This window comes from Hippopotamus amphibius, chromosome 4 (genome assembly GCF_030028045.1).
Source record: "Hippopotamus amphibius kiboko isolate mHipAmp2 chromosome 4, mHipAmp2.hap2, whole genome shotgun sequence".
Classification (NCBI taxonomy): Eukaryota; Metazoa; Chordata; class Mammalia; order Artiodactyla; family Hippopotamidae; genus Hippopotamus; species Hippopotamus amphibius.
In genome coordinates this window covers 42,818,050-42,835,823 of record NC_080189.1, presented here as the reverse complement: position 1 = coordinate 42,835,823, position 17,774 = coordinate 42,818,050, and the positions used below count along the sequence as shown (strand labels likewise).

General features: G+C 35.4%; 1 protein-coding gene across 3 annotated transcripts in view; it reads left to right on the top strand.

Moving 5' to 3' along the window:
• The window catches only part of SEPTIN7 (septin 7), a 69,123-nt gene extending 57,599 nt beyond the window's left edge, over positions 1–11,524 (top strand). For 2 of the 3 annotated variants that reach the window (XM_057730406.1, XM_057730404.1), the window contains exons 11-14: positions 2,561–2,581; positions 5,039–5,174; positions 8,912–9,051; positions 10,459–11,524. In XM_057730406.1, the coding sequence (XP_057586389.1) occupies positions 2,561–2,581; positions 5,039–5,174; positions 8,912–9,051; positions 10,459–10,498 (337 nt within the window). In that variant the 3' untranslated portion in view covers positions 10,499–11,524. The remainder of the gene's footprint in view (positions 1–2,560; positions 2,582–5,038; positions 5,175–8,911; positions 9,052–10,458) is intronic. The other variant, XM_057730405.1, reaches the window with a different exon arrangement.
• Positions 11,525–17,774: the final 6,250 nt, after the last annotated feature.

Below are 17,774 nucleotides of genomic sequence, written 5' to 3'. Positions count from 1 at the left end.
CTTCCTTACATCTTTTATAGGCATACCTCATTTTATTGCACTTCGCTTTATTATACTTCGCAGATAATGTGTTTTTTTACAAATTGAAGGTTTGTGGCATACCTGCATCAAGGAGATCTGTCTTTGCCATTTTTCCACCACCATCTGCTTTCTTCATGTCTCTGTTACCTTTTGGTAGCTCTCACAATGTTTTAAACTTTATTATTATTATATTTGTTAATGTTGATCTATAATCAGTGATCTTTGATGTTCCTACTACAACTCACTAAAGGCTCAGATGATCGTTAGCATTCTTTAGCAATAACATATTTTTAAATTAGGGTATATACATTGTTTTTGTTTGTTTGTTTGTTTTGGTTTTGTTTTGTTTTTTTGTTTTGGCGCACAGGCTTAGTTGCTCCACGGCATGTGGGATCTTCCTGGAGCAGGGATCGAACCCTTGTCCTCTGTATTGGCAGGCCGATTCCTAACCACCTCGTCACCTGGGAAGCCCTATACGTTGTTTTTAAGACATAATGCTATTGCACATCTAATAGACTACAGTGTAGTGTAAACATAACTTTTATATGCCCTGGGAAGCCAAAAAACTTGTGTGACTCAATTTCTGTTTCGCTTTATTGAGGTAGTCAAGTTGGGGTTACCTCTTTCCCATATGTTAATTTTATTTTTGTTTTCTATAGCCTTCTCCATATGTAGTCTTGGGAAAACTTTATGGGTAACTAAATTCCTAGAAATGACTGAAAATACAGGTTTCCCAAAAGCTAATCCTCAGAACTCTTTTGGTACATGACAAAGTTTTCATTGATCTGAAGAGATATAAAGACAATTTTCTGAAATTTTCCCAAGTTTTTCCAAAAAAAAACACAAAATTTATTCAGCTGTATCTTTTACTCTTGTTCATGTGTCCTTGATGAAAATATGATGATAGTAGTTTTTTTGTTTATGTTTAGTTTTAACACCCTCACTTGGCAAAATAAAATGTTGGTAACTGCTGTTTCCCAAAATGTTTGGAAATTTTTGTTGCTCTTTGAAATCCTTAATTTAAGTGAAATTCTTCTTGGAAAATTTTGTGTGAAAATTTGCTACATCTGTATACATAGTTACCTACCAAACCACTAAAGCAAAAGTATGAGTATGTAAATGTACTTGCTTCATGGATTCTTCAGGAAAGACCACACATAATTTAAATGAAAGGTGGTTGTCTTTCCATTACACCCAAAATGTGAGTAATGTAACACAACCACAGTAGGGCCTTACTAGGTCAGCCTTAAGTGTGGTCCTCACTGTGATTCTATTATTGGTCACATGAAAAGGGTAAGTCATCTGGTGGCTTTCAGGAACTATAACCCCATGAAAAGATCCCTAAAAGTAGCTAAGTTATATCTTTGGGGATTTAATGTGATGTTCAGGTTCTGTTGTAGCCTTTTTTTTTTTTAAATAAATTTATTTATTTATTTATTTATTTTATTGGCTGTGTTGGGTCTTTTTTCGTTGTGCACAGGCTTTCTTTAGTTGTGGTGAGCGGGGGCTACTCTTCGTTGTGGTGCATGGGCTCCTTATTGCCGTGGCTTCTCTTATTGCAGAGCACGGGCTCTAGGTGCGTGAGCTTCAATAGTTGCAGCACATGGGCTCAATAGTTGTGGCTCACGGGCTCTAAAGCACAGGCTCAATAGTCGTGGCACACGGGCTTTGTTGCTCCGTGGCATGTGGGATCTTCCTGGAGCAGGGATCGAACCTGTGTCCCCTACATTGGCAGGTGGATTCTCAACCACTGCGCCACCTAGGAAGCCCTGTTGTAGCCTTTTTTAAAAAAATCTTTTACGAGGTCTTTTCATTCCTTTGATTGAGTTGCTTTAAATTTCTCTGAAAAGTTTAAGTGTATAAACTTTAGCTTATCTGTGCATAGAAGAGTTTCTATTAAAAAGCAGGCAGGCAATGATATAATTTAAATGGTTTTTCTAACCATCTAATAAAGTTTCATTTGAAAAAAAAAGTGTGACAACAAAAAGTGATCCTTTTTCCCGTATTTTCTACATTATAAGCACAATTTTGTATTACAGTTTTCTAAATATCACTTTACTAAAGATGACTAGAATTGGGGTGCTAATTAATTTAAAAATTAGAAACATTTGAAAGATCATTTTGACTGGTGAGAGGCTTCAAAAATTCATTTTAGACATGTGTGACCATTTTCTTATAATACTGGGATATCACTTCGTTTGATTAGGAGTCAAGTATTTTTACAAGGCTGGAAACCTTAAGGGATCTCACATGTGAAATATTGCAAATTTCTTTGAAAGTATACATATTTAAATAGGTTTAGAAATTTGAGCAGGCTGTCAGAAGATAACTGCACAGCACATTTATTTTCCTAGTGATTTGGTATAGGGATTACTAACAGAATTTGGAAAATAAATTAATTAGCTTTAACAAATTTGGCCATAAACTTTGTTTTAGGGCACATACCTTTATTGTGAAATCTGTGGATTTGCCTTTGATTGCTGCTTTTAGTGTGGTTTACTTTAAGTGTGCTAAGTCTCTGTATTTTTTGTTCTTTTAGATATGACACAGTTGAAGGCATGTAAGTGGTTATTTGTTTTTCCAAAGACATCAGCAGTTTTAGTATGTGAAGATTTTTAATATTTAAATTTTGAATTTGAAGCAAATTTCAGAACATTATAGGATGTTTCTCTGCAGTCTTCCATTTTCCCCCAAGAGTTATTTAAATAGTAATCTAGATGACAGTGTTTACTCTTGGTAAGGTGGTAGCCTTTTCATATGCTACAGATTCTTTTACATTTATATGGATTGCCTTATTCCTCCCAAGGATGAAATTAAATGAGCATTTTATAGATAGGTTATTATAAGTAGGAATATGTATTTAACTTTAAAATCACAATTCTGTCTGAATTCTAATTTATTTTTTAAATTCTAGCTTTTGTTTACAGTATATTTACTTGTTTTCAAATTGCAGCAATATTGTTGGATAATCTAAGTTGCTTAAACATATTCAGCTATTTTAAGACTGCCAATTCAGAAATCATTATTGGAGTATTTTTTTTTTCTAGAGCCTAAAAATGTTTTGGGGAGTGACAGAAGTGAGTTTTATAGAAATCAAACAACAGCTTTGAACCCTCTCACCGGAAAAATGCTTGCATGAACACACAAGACAAACACACACACACACATTTGGTATATCATTTCAGGGCATTCTTTGACACTCTGCCCAAGAGATCTGAGGCCCCTATGTTAAAAACACCTGCCATAAAGATGAGAAACATATTAATATGAAGGGCCTTAACAGCTTTTAATAAAATAATATTTACACTTTAAAATTTGTTTACTTCACTTTCTGAATGTTGATTCTTCTAAGTTAATGTTTGGTTTATTTTCATTTTCAGAACTTCTAATTAATTGTTTAATTGTTAAAACATACTGCAGGTTTGTAAGTTTTCTTTCGGTGAAGGAATATCCTTTAGTTAAGTAACACTTTGTTCTAACACTAATTGCAGTACTTTTGGTCACAACAGTACATCACATCTTTGTCCTTCCTTTTAGCTAAAAAAAATCAGTAGCCTGTGTTCTTTCTGTACTGTTGCTCGTTTAATATTTTCCATCTTGCTCTCTTGTCTTCCTCCTCCTTGATAGGGAAGAGTAGTGTGTAATGGTCAGAAGTACTCAGCCTCGTAAGGAGAGAAGTCACCATAATCAGAGTATGTCAAGTCAGGATTAAAGTGACTAGCCTTGAAGTTATGGGTGAAATACAAAGCCTAATTTTGTTTTTGTTTTTAAGCCATGATTTAACTTTTTAACCACTTTATTGAGATAAAATTCACCAGCTTAATACAGACAATTAAATGATCAAAACCTGTTTTTGTGGAGGCAAAATAAACGTTTTATCAACAAAGTCAGAGAAGGGCCTGCCTCTCTTAAGTTGTCCCAGTGTACTGAATAGGTTTTAGAGGTCCTGAAAGCCACAGAGCCCACTTTTCTTTCTTCCCTGGGGCTGTAGTAGGTTACTGATACTTTGGCATTCTCTTGTCCTCACATAAACCTCACTTGTAGTATTTTTCAACATGAAAATTTTGAACAAAATTGTGCAGAGATTTGAGCTTGTGAACTTTAACGTCAATAGAGTGAACTACTTTTATTTAACGATGCTTGTGTCTATTTTCCGGCATTTCAGAAATGTCAGAATATTCATTTGCTTCTGATATTCACCCCCCCACCCCTGTATGTGTGTGTGATCACTGACCATCTTTAAAAATTAAGATACTGAAATATTTGACTTAGGTGGAATGAATTTTTCAAGAGCATTAAAATTACATTAAGTGGCCTAGAAATACTCTGCATGCCTAAATGAAGAGTGTTCTAGGTGTTGCCTGGTAGTTTTTCCTAGAATATCAATTCAGTTACCAAAATAGGTTTGAATTATTGTGATGTCAGTAGTTGTCTAAAAGAAGAGATTATAACACTTGGGAAATTGTAGAACTAAAAAATTCTACATATATTAACTTCATTAAGTCAGTACCTTGTTTCACATTAAAATTTTGTTTAAAGTACAAAATTAAGTACTTTTCTTCTAGTTTTCCTTTCTGAGAATGTATTTAGGGAATGTGTCCTTTCCATTTTCCTTCTATAGTTTATGTGTTACCTTTAGATTTGATATGCATTTGGTTTAGAGAAACATTCTGCTGATAGTTGCCTTTGATCTATTTTCATAATAATTATTCACTATAGATTTTCAGGTTTAGATATGAACTTCATGGAAGGAAGTTCTAGATTGTAAACATTTATAAATTGTAAAAATTTCTAAAAAATTTTTAACTCGTTCATACATAAAACTTCAAATCTGTATTCCGTGTCATTTACGGTGGTGTCAGAATAATTGAGAAATTATTTTGAAACTTATTTTCAAAAAACAGCAGAGAATTTAGTAATGGCATACAGCAGCTCATTTGTTGTCGTCACTGTTTCAGTTTTGTATTACACTTTTCATTTTTAGACATTTAGTGATTATCTTTAATGTTCATAACAGGAGCCCTCTTGCACAAATGGAAGAAGAAAGAAGGGAGCATGTAGCTAAGATGAAGAAGATGGAAATGGAGATGGAGCAGGTGTTTGAGATGAAGGTCAAAGAAAAAGTTCAAAAACTGAAGGACTCTGAAGCTGAGGTAATCAACCTAATATTTTCACCTTTTATAGACAAATTATTCCTTTTAAAAATATCTTTAATAAAGTTTGTAGATAATATAACCTTTCTATAGATTTTTTCAAGGTAATAAAAATGTAGAAAAAAATATAAAAACAAGCACCATGTTTACAATAATGTATATTTTAATATGTGTTTAGATACAAGTATACTTGGTAGGAAGACATAGAATACTTACAATGAATTTGATTAGCTATAATTAGCAAGTTATGAGAAATGAAATTATAAGCCATTCCATATAGACAGTATAAGAAAAGTAAATTTTGGGTGGATGTAAGAATAAAAACTAGTGTTAGGATGATAATACTAGACCAGACTTATTTGCATATGAATGAGAAAGAAAGAATCTTAGTTAAACTATGGGCATGCAGGATAAATTACAAAGAGGCAAAAATGAAGGAACGTGATTTTTGTAAATGAGTTGGGCCTTATTTGTAATATACTGTCAGTGTAATTCCCAATGTTATGAAAATCAGGTAGGGTAGTGACAGAGCATTCCAGCAAACTGATTTACTACCTTGGAATCCCTCTAGATGTTGAGGCATGTGTTTAATTTCTATTAATCAAAAAGATCATGAAGACATATCCTTCAATAAGTGACAGGAAATAAAAGATGGAGGAAAAAACACACTAACACAAGAATCTATAAAGTAAGTAGTTGGCTTGATGTCCAAGGACAGTAGAAGAAACTATCTTAAACACAAAATATATCAACAATTTCAGTATGATTTCTCAGCATAGATTTATTATCGCTGTGCTGAAAATTACTTTTAAATATATGGGATGACATTAATATGAAATACTTTTAAAATTACTTTTAACAATAAAATTTAGTGAGATCCCTGTGTTTGTTTATATGTAGCTCCACTAATATAATAATATTTATATTTAAATACATTAAAAGGAGACTCTGATCTAGTCTGTTACATAACAGTTGGTCTCTTGCTTTTGTAATTAGCTAATGCATAAAATACATAAACCTTTCTCATCTAAATATATAACCAAAAGTACTCTGATCCATTGAGTAGATGGAATGCATGGAGTAAAGTATTCATTAATTTTGAGGAAATGTTTTTATTCCACATTAGATTTCTCTTAAATTACTGGGCTTTTCATGTAATCACTTATTAAAAAAAAAAACTTTCACTGTTATATTTATCATATGCTTAATTTAGTGAAGATACAGAATAGTTTCTCCTGATTTAAGACTGCCAACCACTGCAGAACTAGCATCCCTGGCACCTGTTATTAAGATGACATTTAGGGACTTCCCTGGTGGTGCAGTGGATAAGACTGTACTCCCAATGCAGGGGGCCTGGGTTCGATCCCTGGCCAAAGAACTAGATTCCCACATGCATGCTGCAACTAAGGAGCCTGCCTGCCACAACTGAGGCCTGGCACATTATCTCCACAACCTAGGTTTCGATGAAAATCTAAAAGGAGTTGAATTTACATATGGTATAGACATATTTTAGGGCCTGCTTCTAAGAATAAATATTGTAAACAAACAGTTATAAAACTGTAGTTATAGAACCCTTTGAGAGTTTTTATGATTACTGTGAATGGTAAAAACAGAGTTTTGTGAAACTTTACTGCTTGAAGGATAGAATCTTTATTAACATTGAAAGGACCTGTAAAGAGATCTGGACCAAGTTTCCCCTAATTCTGTAAGCCATATAAGTATATAAATATATGTATGTGATTTAGCCTTGTTTTAATACCATTTTTTCTCAAGTGCTAGAAATATTTGTTTGGGGCACAGCTGTTAATATCCAGCAGCACAGTGTATCAGGCACAGTATTAAGCATCTTTCATGGATTATGTCATTTAATCCACACCACAGCCCTTCAAGGTGGATGTTATTGTCCATTTTCCTTTTTTACATGAGAGAAGATAAATTAACTTGGTCAGTGCTGCATAGCTGTAAGCCATTATTTGAATGCATTTAACTTTGCTCTTAATCACTAGACAAGTCCACAATCGTGGATCCACAATTTCAAATCTTAAAAAGCTCTGAAAACTGCAAAACCAGACATGGAACTAATACTTTTATCCCACTTGATGTGAATATTTATATACTTCACTGCAAAAAATAGTAATGTGTTTGATTTGTAAGTGCTACCTTAGCTCAGGAGTTTTGTAAATATAGTATATAAACCTTTGTAAGTAGTATTGGCTTTCTGAAAGCTGAAAAATTCTGAGCTGTGAAACACATCTAACCCCAAGGGTTTTTAGGAAGTGAGGGATTTTGACCTGTACTTTTAACTTACACGCAGTTAACACAAAAGATAAGGAACATGTGACAGAAATGTACAGGTAAATAATGATGAACACTTGTGAAGCTATGGTCCAGCTTAAAAAATAAGGCATCTTCAGTTCATTTGAGGCCCCTTTGTGTCTCTCCCCTGTTGTATCCCTGTGTCTCCTTCTCAGAGGTAACTGTTCCGAATTGTGTGTATGTAATTCTCTTGCACTTTTTTTTTTTTTAGATAAGCAAAAGCATTTTCCTGTGCTCCTATTTTCTGATATTAGTAACTTGTTTGCTATCAGGAAGTTGTTACCTCAAATTTGATTCATGTTTGCTTAAATATATATTAGATGGTTTTGTTTTGCAGGAACTGCATGAAATATTTGGAATAGGAATGAATATGAAGTCACTTTTTGTGGGTTTATGAAGTAATTAAGAAAACAAGTTGTATGCAAAATTATATTATAATCCAATTTCAAGATGCTAGCTCATTGGTATAATACAGTCTTTAATAAAACTAGTTCCTGGACATCTGAAAGTGTTTAATATAGTTCTTATTCAGTGTAGTTATATTTATATATATATATATATATAACTACATGGCTGTTTTCCTCAGAAGTGGATTGACTAGTGCCTAAATGAATTATTTAATGAACCATTAGATAAGCTCTTTGTTTCTACAATTACTTTGCATGAGTGTTTTCTACCCCTCAGCCAGCATTCTTTACAGCATTAATTCTCAATGTAGAAAGAACCACCTGCTTTAGAATCACGGGGGCTTGTTGAAAATGTAGATTTCTAGACTTAAAAAAACCCCAGAGATTCTAATTCAGTATGTCTGGGTGAGGTCCAGGATTCTGTATTTTTAATAAGCATTCAGGTGATTTGTACGAAGACTGACATTTGGGAACCACTCCTTTATAAGAATCAGGAGACTTTATGCCATGATCTTGTAACTCTTGGATCCTTATCTATTTGCTTTCTTTTCACTTGTCTCAGCTTTCTGAACTTGGATTTACAAGACAGGTTCAAATCCTGGTTCTGCCACTTTCAGGCTAATGACTTTGGACAAGTGACATAAACTCTGCAACTGTTTGCTCATGTATAAGAGTGGGAGCAGTGGTGTCTTCCCCTGCCCAGCTTCCTACATGTTTGTGAGTAAGGAAAAATGAGATGATAAGATTAGGTATGCCCATTATAAAGTGCTATACAACTGTAGCTTATTGCACTCTTTTTTTCCCCTGTTTCCCAAGATTATTGTCTTTGATCACTGGCCTTTTGGGTGGTAACTCCTATAGGCAGAGGAATTTTAGACAGTGCTTTCCAGGTAGCACTCTGAATTTATAGTGTAAGAACTGAACGTTCATACTGTTAACATTAGGATGCCTGGATCAAATGTACTTCTGCTCCTGATTTCTCAGTTTTATTTTTTATATTGTGCTCTGAATTAGCTCCAACGGCGCCATGAGCAAATGAAAAAGAATTTGGAAGCACAACACAAAGAATTAGAGGAAAAACGTCGTCAGTTTGAGGATGAAAAGGCAAATTGGGAAGCCCAACAACGTATTTTAGAACAACAGAACTCTTCCAGGTATCTAATATCAGATTCCCAAGGAATATGTGTATTAATGCTTTAAAGAATTATTTTCCTGTTTATTTTTAAAAACATTAAAATAAGATTTTAGAAGACATCATCCATTATTGTACATCCCAGGCACAAATTATTTTCGTGGATAGATCTTCTATATAGATGGATGCAGTCTGTCTATTGTAACAGTATTTTTTTCACTGTTAACATTTTCTGTGGCTTAGCAATCTTCATAATTATAATTTAGTAGCTTCATAATGTTGTCTTGTTGACTCACCGTAATCAGTTGCTTACCTCTTCACATCAAATGTTGGACATAATGGTTGTATTTAATTTTGGGCAAACAGAGAGAACATTGCTACAAACATCTTTTATACATTTAGAGGTGTTTTTTATTGTGTTGAATTATTTCATTAAGATAACATTTTGGAGGCTTCCTAGGTGGCGCAGTGGTTAAGAATCCGCCTGCCAATGCAGGGGACATGGGTTCAAGCCCTGCTCCAGGAAGATCCCACATGCCGTGGAGCAACTAAGCCCGTGCGCCACAACTATTGAGCCTGTGCTTTAGAGCCCGTGAGCCACAACTATTGAGCCCGTGTGCTGCAGCTACTGAAGCCCACGCACCTAGAGCCTGTGCTCTGCAACAAGAGAAGCCATGGCAATGAGGAGCCCGTGCACCACAAGGAAGAGTAGCCCCCACTCACCGCAACTAAAGAAAGCCTGTGCACAGCAAAAAAAGACCCAACACAGCCTGTAAAATAAATAAATAAATAAATAAATAAATGAATGAATTTATATAAAAATAACATTTTTGGATATCTAATTCCTAGTGCAGGTAATTAGTTACTTGCTCTTAACTTACACAAAAAGCAGTAGTATTTGTACTTCGATTTTCTTTTCCTCATTAGTCCCATTTAAAACTGAAAAGTTGCGTCCCTATAAGGATTCTACAATTTACCCTCACTGCTAAACATTTTCAAGATTAGACATTTGTTCTATAACACTATCCTTCTATTAACTTTTCCCACAAGAGAGAGGAAAATACATTTATAAAAGCAAAAGCATTTCGGAATACAAATGGCAGGAGAAAAGGATACGCTAGTTGATGTCAGTTGATCTTTTTTGATTTGCAGTCTTTCATTTAGGAAAAATTGTTCTTGTATATTAAAAATAGGTTTTTCTCGTATTTTTTACTGTTTGTCTTGGAATTTTGTCAAATATTTGACTAAGAAAATAATATTATAGACTAGAATTGTCCTTACTGTTAACTTCTAAAGCTTCTGATTTTTAAATGAAAATGTAGTGTTTGAAAATCCAACACAGTTGTAGTTGGTTTAGCTATTGCTACCATATGTTATCTATGTTAATAAAGTGGTCACTCATTTTGACTGTTTTCCTTTAATTATTTAGAACCTTGGAAAAGAACAAGAAGAAGGGGAAGATCTTTTAAACCTTCTATTGACCACCAGTTACGTATTAGTTGCCAATATGCCAGCTTGGACATCAGTGTTTGTTGGATCCGTTTGACCAATTTGCACCGGTTTTATCCTTAATGATGGATTTAACAGCATGACAAAAATTATTATTATTATTTTTTTGTTCTTGATGGAGATTAAGATGCCTTGAATTGTCTAGGGTGTTGTGTACTTAGAAACTAACAGCTCTAAGTACCTTTCCTACATTTTTTCCTTTTTTTTTTTATTAAACAGACGTCTTCAATTTAATGCAAGAAAACATTTTACTGTTGTACAATCATGTTCTGGTGGTTTGATTGTTTACAGGATATTCCAAAATAAAAGGACTCTGGAAGGTTTTCATTGAGGATAAATTGCCATAATATGATGCAAACTATGCTTCTTTATGATAATTATAATACAGAGGTTCCATTCAGTGCAGCGTATACAATAATGTAATTTAGTCTAACACAGTTGACCCTATTTTTTGACACTTCCATTGTTTAAAAATACACATGGAAAAAAAAAAACCTATATGCTTACAATGCACCTAGAGCTTTTTTATAACAACCTTTTTTTGTTTGTTTGTTTTGGATTCTTTAAATATATATTATTTTCATTTAGTGCCCTCTTTAGTCAGAATCTCATTACTGCTTCATTTTTGTAATAACATTAAGTTAGGTATTTTCCATATATTGGCCCTGCTAAAATAGAATATAGCATCTTTCATATGGTAGGAACCAACAAGGAAACTTTCCTTTAATTCCCTTTTTACACTTTATGGTAAGTAGCAGGAGGAAAATGCATTTATAGATCATTTCTAGGCAAAATTGTGAAGCTAACGACCAACCTATTTCTACCTATGTGCATTCTCTTTATTTTACTAGAAATGGGAATCATGGCCTCTTGAAAAGAAAAAAAAAAGTCACCATTCTGCATTTAGCTGTATTCATATATTGCATTTCTGTATTTTTTTGTTTGTATTGTAAAAAATTCACATAATAAACAATGTTGTGATGTAATTGAGCGTGGTCTTAAATATTCTACAGTTGATATACAAGACTAAAGTGTGTTTGGGAAGAAGCTTTTCAGCTTGAATTTGCCTCCTCCATGATTGTAACTCCTGTATTTCTCTTGTATGTTTGTTTCATTTAGAATGTGTATATGCTGATTTTCTGATTTATGGGATATAGTATCTCTCTACTCATTACTGTCTCCTACTAACAAGTTATTTCTCTGAGAATGAATTTCAACCCGCCAGGTGAACTCTCAAGTCCTTGGACTGAAATTTTTTAACTGGAAAGAGAGTGATATAATTTCTTTTCACTAAGGTCAAATGATATAGATTTTAACAAAATGTTTTATGATATTTTAATTATAATTAATGCAACACAGTTTACCTTAAAAAGTTTCACCATACCTGTTAGTTTTTAAAATTAATGATTTGAGTAGAAGGCAGTAACTCATAATTCTGATTAGCCAGTATTTTTGTTTACATCAGTGGCTGAAGGGTTTAAATAAATCAGTATGCTTGAAAGATCCCTGTTGCTTTTCAAAGATATATAGATGTAAAATATAAAGCATATTAGGAAGATTATTCACCTTATAGAATCCTGACTTGAAGTAGTTGTTCACTCTGGGGTGCTCTTTTTAAAGCAGGTCTTATGAGGCATTAAAAACATGATTTAAAAATACTGCAGTAAACATTTATCCTTATTTGAGGGCCTTCACTAGTTAAAGATTGTCTTGGAAAAGTTTTAATCCTAAAATGCTTTCTGCTGTTGGAGAATATAACATGGTGCAAATGGCTTTAAAAAAAAAAAAAGTTGGCTGTTATTCCAAGACCAGAATCAGATATTCAGAAATAACTGGTAAGTAAACATGCATGGTTTTGTTGTTTTCGTTTTTTTTAATTTGGTTTGGTTCTTATTTTAAGAGAGATTGGCTTAAGCAGAAAAGTTTGGTTTTAGGAAGTTAAGAATAACCTACTGAATTTGGAGACTGCAAAATGAGGAAGTTTATACTGACCACCTAACTGGACTTACCTAACTGGTAAGTACTACTGTTTCTAGAAACAGGTTCTCATAGGTGCCATTTAAAAACTCTGTACCCTGTGATAACTTTGTAAAGTCACCTTTTATTCTGTTTCCCTAGTGAAAACAGTCAGAAGTCTTTATCCATGTCATGCCTAAAGTTTCATCTGAATCTGATGTAGGACCTGTGCAACTTGACTGGGTCTTTTGATGGTTGGCCTTAAGCTTTTCAAGCATATCGAGGGCTTTTTTGTTACATGGCCTGTGGATCTTTGAGAATTGCTATATGATTATTCACAATACATATAACATTTAAGAAGGAACATAAGGAAAGGCCAGCTTGTATACAGCAAAATGGGCAATACCTAGTCTCCATTGTCAGAGGCATTATATAATTGAAGTAACTCATTAACCACTCTGCTTGCTTTCTTTTTTTTAAATTATTTATTTATTGGGCCTCTCATTGTGGTGGCTTCTCTTGTTGCGGAGCACATGCTCTAGGTGCATGGGCTTTAGTAATTGCAGCATATGAGCTCAGTAGTTGTGGTGCACGAGCTTGGTTCCTCTGAGGTATGTGGGATCTTCCTGGACCAGGGCTCGAACCCGTTTTCCCTTAGCATTGGCAGGCAGGTTCTTAACCACTGCACCACCAGGAAAGTCTTGCTATCTTTCCAACTAAACCAAGTAATCGCTAATCCCAATGAACATCTTGGGCACCAGATGGCCGAGTTTTACTGCCACCTAGTGGAAATGAGATCTAAATTTTTTTTGTCAAGTCAACCAGTAACTGTGGAAGTTGATAATAAATTGAACATTTCGTTTATTTCATGTAGCTCAGGTTATAATTTTGAAAGCTGAGGAGGTACAGACTGCTGCTTCTCAGATTCATTAGCTTAGTGTCACAGTAGCACCTACACATTCTGACTCTGTACCTTTCATGCCCTTTATTCTCTTGGAGAAAGACCTAGGAATATAGAGATCAAGGTATAGTAGGTGAGAAAAAAGAAAGAACAAGAATAAGGGGGTCTGATGATGCAACAAGAGCAAAAGTGTTGACTTAGCATGTCATCTAGATCACTTTCCAAACCTAATCCTGTTTCCTTATGAAAATATTTTTGAGCATGTATCTGTGATTATAATTGCATACTAAATTTTATACATATAGCACTCTGTTAATGTGAACATTATGAAACAAAATTTTAAAAATTGAAAAAACGTTTAGCACTCTTCCCAAGCCCCAGTGAATTATTTAACATACTGTACTTTGGAAGCCCTTAATTTAGTATGGCAGTAGATAGTATGTAGATCATTAACACTCAAGTTATTGGGACTTCCCTGGTGGCGCAGTGGTTAAGAATCTGCTTGTCAATGCAGAGGACACGGGTTCGATACCTGGGCTGGGAAGATCCCATGTGCTGTGAAACAACTAAGCCCGTACACCACAACTACTGAGCCCTGCACTCTAAAGCCCACAGGCCACAACTACTGAGCCTGTGTGCCACAACTACTGAAGCCTGTGCACCTAGAGCTCATGCTCTGCAACAAGAGAAGCCACCTCAATGAGAAGCCCACACACTACAATGAATAGACCCTGCTCGCTGCAACCAGAGAAAGCCTATGCACAGCAACAAAGACCCAATGCAGCCAAAAATTTAAAAAAAAAAAAAAAAAATCAGTTTGTTATTGTTGAACCTCCCAAGAAAGTCCTAGTGAATACTGCTGTGGTATCCTACTTCATGTAAAAGAAAAGATTAATGTCTGCCACTCAAGTAAATTGAAATCCTTTCGAATAAATAGCTCACAAATAGAAACATAAGTTCATGTCCTTCATTCAGGATTGATTGATTGATTGATTGATTGATTTTCTTGGCTATACCATGGCAGCATGTGAAACTTCCCTGACCAGAGATTGAACCCATTCCCTCTGCAGTGGAAGTGCAAAGTCTTAACCACTGGACCACCAGGCAAGTCCGCATTCAAGATGTTTACCCTATCTCAGACGGCTAAATAGTTTATGTGCATTATCTTCATTTAATCCTTAATAGATACCAGTGTCATCCTTTTACAGATGTGGAAACAGCTTTGGAGATGGTTAGTGACTTATCCAGTAGACAGTTGGTAACTGGCAGAGCTGACATTTGAACTGGTCTTGGCAGCACCAGGACCTGTGTGCTTCAGTTTTATGCCATATGAGCACCTGGTATGTGCTAGAAAACAGTGGCTACACGCACTAATCTTCTAGGTTCAAATCCCATTTAAATATAAATTCTGTTACTTTTCCTTTCTGAATATTTGCTTTTTCAGCCATAAAATAGGGCCCATATCTCCCTTGCTGGTTTAAAGTGAAGATTACATTGTGACTGCACATGTGAAAGTGTCTGGCCTTGAGAGATTATCCTTGAGTTTTAAGAAAATTCAATTTAATTAAAACAAAAAGTTCTACACCTCCCTCCGCTCCCAGAATGTTGGATATGGTGATGCCAGGGCCATGACAAACCAAGAGTATTGTTTTTTCCCACTTTTAGGTAAGTTTGCCTAATGGTGATGGTGCTGTGATAAGTCTCCAGACCTGCTACTTTGTACACAGCCTTTTGGAGTTTTTAAATGAGGTATGTTTCAACGGGAGGGTACACATGGAAATAAGGCAATTTTGGTTAAGAGCAGGTTTTCTACAGTGCTAGGAATGGGAGTTATAAAATATGTCCTTCTTTGGAAGAAATGCTGAGATGACTTATCACTGTCTCATCTCTGATGTAAATATTGCTGCTTTTCAAGCAAACTTGGTTCCCGTGATTTGGGATTAATCCATAGAATGTTCAAAGTTTAGTGTCAGCCATTTTCAACAGGAAATGTTCTTTAGAAGACTTTCAAAGCTTCACAGGAAAAATGAAGACTTCTTGGCCTGAATATTTGCCCGATGGGGTGTTGGGCCCAGCCAAACAGCATTGTATTAGCAAAGGAGGGTCAAGTGAAAGGAGACCTTGTTCTGTGCCAGGCTCTCAAAGGGTAGCCTGAAACCTCACTGGCCACCCAGAACCAGTTTTAGATGCAGTGTTTGTGAACCTGCTGAAACCTAATGCTATTCAGGCTTTCTGAAAACCTTTGGGATGGGGAGTGGGAGTAGTAGTTGACACCTCTGAGAATAGAGATCTGTGAGGACTTGGCATAAGATGAGAGGCTAATTGGGGGAGATGGTAAGACACTGCCAACAAGTGTCTCTCTTTTGTTCTCTTCCTCTTCAAAGTGAGTCCTGCTTAGCTTCCTAGTTTACAGGTGTGTTACAAGGAATAGTGTTTCTCCCTGGATATTTACAAGGAAACAGCAGACCAGAGAAGCCTCATCAGTAGGGAGCTGGCTCTCATCCAAGTGTGGAGTACTAAACTAGGTCTAGCAGGAGCTTACAACTTTTTCTCCCTCATTTAATTCCGTTGCCTTTGAATTTCACTGGGCTCTTTCATATTTAAATGTATGCTTCAGGCCCAGAAAAGTTCCCTGTATTTTGAGTAAGCTGGTAATTTAAGCAGCTTGGCAAATGGTGAAGTGATGGGTGCCATGGCACAAACCCTGGAATTAATGTGAGCTTTCCCCCCTTGCTTTTCAGAAGTAAAGAAATACATGTTTTGTCTGGTTGGGAGTGAGGAGAGCTGTCAATTTTTTCCCTAGGGATAAATCTCGTGATTATACAAATCCGTGGTTTAGCATGGTTTACTTTTCAAACAAACAAACAAACAAAAATGTTGTAATTAACATTTTAGGAACACAGTTCTTTCACTCAGACACCAAAATAAAATCTTCCTTAGACCTTCGGGTTGCTGGGTAAAAGTAAAAGAAACTCAAGTTGGCATTTTCTGTCCCAAACCTCTACTTCATTAGTGCTTAATTAGGCCTCATCCCTTGTAGGCTTGCTTGGAAGATGGAGTAGAGGTCACTGAGGCAACCTTACTTCTGTGATTTCTTCATTTAGATGGGATTGGCCCAAGTGTAACCCATGTCCTGAAGAGGAGATGGGCTTTCTCTCCAACTGATGAACTCATCCTACCAAATGCGAACATTTTGACAGTATTCAAACTGGGAAGAATTCCTGTTTATCAAGGGAGAGAAAACTCGTGGAAATTGAGGGAAGGGAACAAAATCAGCTAGAAGTGAAGCAACAAGTGTTTATTGAGTACATGCTACGTGCCAAATACAGAGTTCACATAGATTCTCAAAGATCAGTAGATTTCTATGACCTGGCCATTTAACCCCTCATTAAAAACAAGCAGGGCTTCCCTGGTGGTGCAGTGGTTAAGAATCTTCCTGCCAATGCAGGGAACATGGGTTCAATCCCTGGTCCGGGAAGATCCTATATGCCATGGAACAACTAAGCCCATGCACCACAACTACTGAGCCTGTGCTCTAGAGCCTGTGAACCACCACTGTTGAGCCCATGTGCCTAGAGCCCGTGCTTCGCAACAAGGGAAGCCACTGCAATGAGAAGGCCACACACCACAACTAGAGAAAGCCTGTGTGCAGCAACAAAGACCAACTCAGCCAATAAATAAATTTAAAAAACCCAACCAAACAACAACTGCAAGAAAAAAAAAACAAGCAGACTAGAATAGGTAAAGAAGATGTGGTATATGTATTCAATGGAATACTAAGCTATAAAAATGAATGAAATAATGCCATTTGCAGCGTGGATGGATCTGGATATTATCATACTAAGTAAAGTAAGTCAGAGAAAGACAAATATGATATCACTTATATGTGGAATCTTAAAAAATGATACAAATGAACTTATTTACAAAACAGCAACAGACAGAAAACTTATGGTTACCAAAGGGGAAAGGAGGAGGGATAAATTAGGAGTTTGTGATTAACAGATACACACTACTGTATACAAAATAAGCAACATGGGCCTACTGTATAGCACAAGGAGAACTATATTCAATACCTTGTAATAACTTGTAATGGAAAAGTCTGAAAAAATATATATATATGTAGTATATATAAAAAACAATCACTATGCTGTACGCCTGAAACTAACAACATTGTAAATCAACTACAATAAAAAAAGGAAAAACGAAAAAAAGATTAAAATTTCACTGTAAAATTATATATCTGTATTAGTTATCCATTGCTGTATGCAAAGCAACAACTGCCCCCTAACCTTAATAATGATAACATTTAAACTGTATTAATAACATCTGCTATCTTAGTTTCTGCAGGTCAAGAGTTAGCTGTGTGGTTCTGGCTGGGG